This window comes from Oncorhynchus mykiss, chromosome 22, assembly GCF_013265735.2.
Source record: "Oncorhynchus mykiss isolate Arlee chromosome 22, USDA_OmykA_1.1, whole genome shotgun sequence".
NCBI lineage: Eukaryota > Metazoa > Chordata > Actinopteri > Salmoniformes > Salmonidae > Oncorhynchus > Oncorhynchus mykiss.
Genome location: NC_048586.1, coordinates 8,404,195 through 8,411,103, shown reverse-complemented (window position 1 = coordinate 8,411,103; position 6,909 = coordinate 8,404,195). Strand labels below are relative to the sequence as shown.

General features: G+C 47.4%; 1 protein-coding gene across 2 annotated transcripts in view; it reads right to left on the bottom strand.

Annotated features, from left to right (window-relative positions):
• Positions 1 to 1,033: 1,033 nt before the first annotated feature.
• Positions 1,034 to 6,909, bottom strand: part of LOC110501322 (cytoplasmic protein NCK2) — a 51,846-nt gene continuing 45,970 nt past the window's right edge. For both annotated transcript variants that reach the window (XM_021578799.2, XM_021578800.2), the window contains exons 3-4: positions 2,897 to 3,711; positions 1,034 to 2,625 (exon numbers count right to left, since the gene is read on the bottom strand). In XM_021578799.2, coding sequence (XP_021434474.1) covers positions 2,431 to 2,625; positions 2,897 to 3,711 — 1,010 coding nt within the window. In that variant the 3' untranslated portion in view covers positions 1,034 to 2,430. The remainder of the gene's footprint in view (positions 2,626 to 2,896; positions 3,712 to 6,909) is intronic.

The window sequence follows — 6,909 nt, the reverse complement described above, 5'->3', positions numbered from 1 at the left end:
TTCGCTACAAGACTTGAAATTAAGCTCAGGTGCATCCTGTTTCCATTGATCATCCTTGAGATGTTTCTACAACTTGATTGTAGTCCATCTGTGGTAAATTCAATTGATTGGTCATGATTTGGAAAGGCACACACCTGTCTATGTGGTCCCACAGTTGACAGTGCATGTCAGGGGGAAAAAAGCCATGAGGTCGAAGGAATTGTCCGTAGAGCTCCAAGACGGGATTGTGTCGAGGCAGAGATCTGGGGAAGGGTACCAAAAAAAATGACTGCAGCATTGATTGTCCCCAAGAACACAGGGGCCTCTATCACTCTTAAATAGAAGAAGTTTGGAACCACAGAGACTCCTCCTGGAGCTGGCCGCCCGGCCAAACTGAGGAATCGGGGAGAAGAGCATTTGTCATGAAGGTGACCAAGAACCCGATGGTCCCTCTGACAAAGCACCAGAGTTCCTCTGTGGAGATGGGAGAACCTTCCAGAAGGACAACCATGTCTGCAGCACTCCACCAATCAAGCTTTTATAGTAGAGTGGCCAAACCCTCCTCGGTAAAAAGGCACATGACAGCCAGCTTGGAGTTTGCAAAAAGGTACCTAAAGACTCGCAGACCATGAGAAACAAGATTCTCTGGTCCGATTAAACCAAGATTGAACTCTTATAGCCTGAATGCCAAGCATCATGTCTGGAGAAAACCTGGCACCATCCCTACGGTGAAGCACGGTGGTGGCAGCATCATGCTGTGGGGATGTTTTTCAGCTGCAGGGACTGGGAGACTAGTCAGGATCAAGGGAAAGATGAACAGAGCAAAGTACAAAGAGAAACCTGCTCCAGAGCTCAGGACCTCAGACTGGAGCAAAGGTTCACCTTCCAACAGGACAACGACCCCTAAGCACACAGCCAAGACGACACAGGAGTGGCTTCGGGACAGGTTTCTGAATGTCCTTGAGTGAACCAGCCAGAGCCCCGACTTGAACCCGATCGAACATCTCTGGAGAGACCTGAAAATAGCTGTTCAGCAACGCTCCTCATCCAACCTGACAGAGATTGAGAGGATCTGCAGAGAAAAATGGGAGAAACTCTCCAAATTCAGGTGTGCCAAGCCTGTAGTGTCATACCCAAGACGACTCAATGCTGTAATTGGTGCTTCAACAAACTACTGAGTAACTGATCTGAATACTTGATTTCAGTTTTCAGTTTTTTATATTTAATACATTTACAAAAATTTCTACAAACCTGTTTTTACTTTGTCATTATGGGGGTATTGTGTGTAGATTGATGAGGGGGAAAAATAATTGAATATATTTTAGAATAAGACTAATGTAACAAAATGTGGAAAACTCAAGGGGTCTGAATACTTTCTGAATGCACTGTATATAACTTTGAGAGTAAAACGCCTGAAGACCTGATCTTCATTGGAAAACAGCACTAGGGCCGGGGAATGAGTGAGTGAGGAAGTACAGCAAGTGTCGTGTAGAGCTGGAGACAATCAAATAGAAGTAGTGTAGAGCTGGAGCCAATAGAACATCAGAACAGTAAGTGTCGCGTAGAGCTGGAACCAATAGACTAGCAAAACAGTAATGCTGCTTTTGGACTGTAACACCAGCGTTACACTAGTTAGTGTATACAGCCTAATGTTATACTAGGGAAATGATGTTTCCATAGTTAGGGCTGACAATGAAGATTTGTGAAGAACTGAATAAACAACCTCTGCATAATCAAAACAGTTGCTTTGTGAGAAGGTGTTAAAGTTCAGTTAGCCATTTATGTAAATGCCAGCTGAAAAGTACCTGTGGCCTGTTATTGGCCCCAAATGAGAGCAGGACCGCCGGAGCCATGGCCCAGTGAGACACGGGTGCCGGCCCGAGTAGAGGGAAACAGAAAAGTCTGAGCCTTGTGTGTAAAACACTGGACTACACCATAAGTGTAGTGTAGAGCTGGAGCCAATAGAAGAGCAATACAGTACGTGTTGTACATTGACAGACATTCAAACTCTACACTCTTTTCAATTTGCTCTCTCGCTTTCTCCTACTTCTCCTCGATGATAGAGTGATGAAGAGGAGGTAGAGGTGGAAGAAAATGACTACAGAGAAGAGGAGGATGAAGGCAGAGAAGAGGAGAAAAGGCAAGAGGGTGTTTACAAATGGCCACTTAGTGAAGTCATTATTTCCTTTAGAAATCATCGGAACCTCTGGAGAGGGTTTTAAATGAGTTAACAAAAATGTGTGAATTCCAAACAAACAGAAAACCTAAAACCAAAGAAAGGAAACAGAACCAAGACCAGCAATGTGACTAGGCTAAAACAGACTAAGTTATCTCCCCAAGTTCAGCATGTTGAGGATTGCTGGGATATGGGCATTTGGTGGAGTGCGTATGTGTGTGTGTATATATGCATGTCTGAGTGCCTGTGGGTGTATCTGTGTTCATGTATGTGTGTCACAGCAGCGGTTTGACCAGGTAGAGCTTGTCTCCGTGTTGGCTGGTGAAGATGGGGGCTTTCTTGTAGTGTTCCACCAGTTCATCTATGGAGCTGAACCTGCGCTGGCCGATACAGTAGACCTCCTCTGAACACTGCACCTTGAAGTGCTTGTTCTTCCCAGGTGCCTTCAGAGACACAGAGAAATCGCTGGGCTAGAGGGAGAAAAAGGGAGAGTCGGTTAATTTACTCACCAATTTGTCTCCAACAAACATGCTTTCCTTTACTAACGCTACTCACTATCCACCAGCAGAGGGCACCATGACTTCATTTATAAATCACAGGTCAATATTTCTGCTGTTCATGTGTGCAGATCTCTCCTATTCTCCAACGTATTATTCTACTCTTCCCTCCATCCTGCTCCCTTAACACTCCTTTCCTCCCACTATCCTCAATCATTCCTTCATCCTCTCTTCCCCCACTCACCGATGACTCGCTGTCCCGTATGAGGAAGTCCCCCTCCTTTCCCCTCTCGTTGAGGACCAGTTCTGCCTGGTGTCTGGTCACCCCTCCATAGTACCAGTCCCTGCCTGCAAACTTGCCCACGATCGCCGGCCCCACGTAGCGGATCTGTGGGGAGCCAGGGGGCGACTGCGGCAGGGCGGGGAGCCCGGGAGGCCCGTCAGCATCATTCAGCACCAGCACGTAGTTCTTAGGCACTAGGCCCACCAGGCCTTGGGCGTTCCTGCAGCGCCACCACTCTGGGTCATTCTCTGGTTTCTCCACAACCTCCATCACCTCTCCCTTCTCAAAGTTCAGCTCTTCCTCCGTCACTGAGCTGAACGGGTAAATAGTCTGGACCAGATGGAGCGCACCACTTCCCTCTCCATCCCGGCCGCCACCACCTCCCGCCCGTCCGTTGGTCATCGTGGCCCCCCTGCCCTGCCCTGGATAACCTGGAGAGTCCCTTCCTCCTCCACCCCCCTCGCCCTCTCTCTCTGCGGGGTCCTCCAGGACATAGTTGGAGGGGAACCAGCCCACGCGACCTCCCTGGCTGCCCCGCCACCAACCGTCACTGCACTTCTCCATCACAGTGACCCGGGACCCCTTGGCTAGGGTCAGCTCATCCTCGCGCTCCGCCATGTACGAGAACTTGACAACGGCCAGGATGGTGAGGTCGTAGATGCGTTCGGCACCGCCTCCTCCTCCTCCCCCATTCCCATTGGAGGGGTACTCTGCATCCGTGCTAGGTGTGGGAGAGGCATCACGGGCACTCTGCTTCCTTCTGCCCTTACCCAGTCCTGAGAGAGAGGAGAGAGAGATGGTGGAGAAAGGAAGAGAATCACTACATCAGTATGTTAAGCTAACATGACCTGACATTTTATTTCATTTTAGACAGCCAGTGAAAGACAACAGTCTGTTGTTGCCAGTGGAATGAATCAAAAGCATTTCAGGTTTCTTCTAGCAGGTGGCAGAAACTGGTACTACAACACCTGTGTAACCAGACACTAAATCTACACCTGTGTAACCAGACACTAAATCTACATTTTTACATTTATCAGACACTCTTATCCAGAGCTACTTACAGGAGCAATTAGGGTTAAGTGCCTTGCTCAAGGGCAGACAGATTTTTCACATTGTCGGCTCGGGGATTCCTTTCGGCCCAACGCTCTGCCACCCCTGCCGCATATCTACAACCCAAGTCCTTTGGTAAGTCATTAATCCAGTGGTACTGAGAAAGCTTTGAGTAAATGAGGCAGCAGGAGACGAAGTGGATTTGTGTGTGTGGGCAGGGCAGCCTTAAGCTCCAGTGAGAGACCAGGCAGGAGTTAGGGTTAGGGGGGGCTGCAGGCTGTACTCTAGGCCCAGTGAAGATGTCAACACTTAATATAGAAGATAGAGGACCTCCTCCTCAAAGAGCTGAGAGAGGGCAAGCACACACATACTATAGTTCACAATCACATACATACAGTACAAGATCAGACTCTACATACACAGAAATTCTCTCCACCCACATACAATAAATGCACCCAAGTGACAGACATACATACACACTCCCTCGGTCACAACTGTTAGTGTATTTGTCACAACTCACATCTCCTCATTAAACCAGGTGTTCAGCACCACTCAGCTACCTGCGTCTCCACTCATCAAAAGGATGAAACTAGTGCATGCTGGCTGGGAAGGAAAGTGGAGCAGACAGGGTGTCTGGTGCGTGGCTCTGCTGTGGTCCTGACTGACAGGCAAGCAGGGGATCAAAGGTTCCTCTCCTCCTACCTGTCTCCTTGCCTCTTTCTGCACAACAAAAAGACAGCAGCAACAACAAAGCGATCGTCTCCTCCATGCTGCGTGTTTACCCATTGTGTAACCCACGTGGGAGCGCCAGCCGGGGCCAACTAAGAGTTGTTCTGATGCGTTCATCTGCCGGACCCAGGGAGACAGATGACTGGCATACAGATGTCTCATGGCTCAGGTGGTTGATTGGAACATATCAGACAGACCTACATCTGGGCATCGCTTACTGTACAAACCAATTACATCTGACTAATACAAATGTAACCAAACATATTTCATAACTAAAGTAGGCACAATTCAATTCCACTGCACACAAAACATTCCCAACGCCGTCGTTTGTTTAGTCACCACACAGGGAAAAGTGACACGTGTGTGTGTGTGTGTGTGTGTGTGTGTGTGTTGCAGTGTAGATAGAGCTAGGTCACATCTGTTTAGATGACTGTGTGAATTAACTCAGGAAGTTATTGGGTTCACACAGAGTGGCACTAAACTTTCCTGCTGTTTTGTTGTGTGAGAGCGGAGATGGGAGCAGGAGATGGGAGCAGGAGAGGAGTCCCTTGGCAGCTGTTACTAACACACAGAAGACCAGACATCACAGGGCAGAGCTGACAGAAAGAGAGGATGAAAAAGACAAAGGGATGGGCAAATGCAAACAAGACAGAAATATTGAACAGACCATAATGTTTAATAGAATAGTCAAGGTCCATGTAAAACAAGGGTTATGTGAAAGGCTTGTTTTTCAGAGCGCCTGAGAAGTGACGACAGTGAAGGAGACATAAGACACCAAACATACATCACACACGGAGTGAACAAAACACCTTACTAATATTGAGTTGCACCCACTTTTAGCCTCAGAACAGCCTCAATTTGTCAGGGCCTGGACTCTACAAGGTGTCACATGCATTCCATAGGGATGCTGGCCCATGTTGACGCCAATGCTTCCCACAGTTGTCAAGTTGGCTGGATGTTCTGGGGGTGGTGTACCATTCTCGATACAGACACTTAAGAATGAAAGACCCATCTCAATTGTCTCAAGGCTTGAAATTCCTTTAACCTGTCTCCTCCCTTACACTGAGTGAAGTGGATTTAACAGGTGACATCAATAAGGGTTGTCAGCTTGTCATGGAAAGAGCATACAGTGTCTCACCCTCTGTGTGCAATTCCAAACAATACGTAATCACCTGCGTGTGTGTGTGTTTTTTGCAAATGTATAAAAAAATAAAATATCACATTTACATCAGTATTCAGACCCTTTACTCAGTACTTTGTTGAAGCACCTTTGGCAGTGGTTACAGCCTCTAGTCTTCTTGGGTAGGATGCTACAAGCTTGGCACACCTGTATTTGAGGAGTTTCTCCCATTCTTCTCTGCAGATCCTCTCAAGCTCTGTCAGGTTAGATGGGAGCATCGCTGCACAGCTATTTTCAGGTCTCAGAGATGCTCGATCGGGTTCAAGTTGATCGGGTTATTGTCCTGTTGGAAGGTTAACCTTTACCCCAGTCTGAGGTCCTGAGTGCTCTGGAGCAGGTTTTCATCAAGAATCTCTCTGTTCTTTGCTCTGTTCATCTTTTCCTCTATCCTGACTAGTCTCCCAGTCCCTGCCACTTCAAAACATCCCCACAGCATGATGCTGCCCCCACCATGCTTCACCGTAGGGATGGTGCAAGGTTTCCTCCAGATGTGACGCTTGGCATTTAGGCCAAATAGTTCTCTTGTTTTTCGTCTACCAGAGAATCTTGTTTCTCATGGTCAGAATCCTTTACGTGCCTTTTGGCAAACTCCAAGCAGGCTGTCATGTGCCTTTTACTGGGGAGTGGCTTCCGGCTGGCCACTCGACCATAAAGACCTGATTGGTGGAGAGCAGCAGCGATGATTGTCCTTTAAAAGGTTCTCCCATCTCCAGAGGCCTGGTTTCTGCTCTGACATGCACTGTCAACTGTGAGACCTAATATAGACAGGTGTGTGCCTTTCCAAGTCATGTCCAATCAAATTGTAGACTCATCTCAAGGATGATCAATATAAACAGGAAGCACCTGAGCTCAGTTTCCAGTATCATAGCAAAGGGTCTGTTATTTTTTATTTTGCAAACATTTTTGCAAAATAAACCTGTTTTCGCTTTGTCATTACTGGGTATTGTGTGTAGATTGAGGAAATGTATTTATATATTTTGAATAATGCTGTAACGTAACCACATGTGGAGGGTCG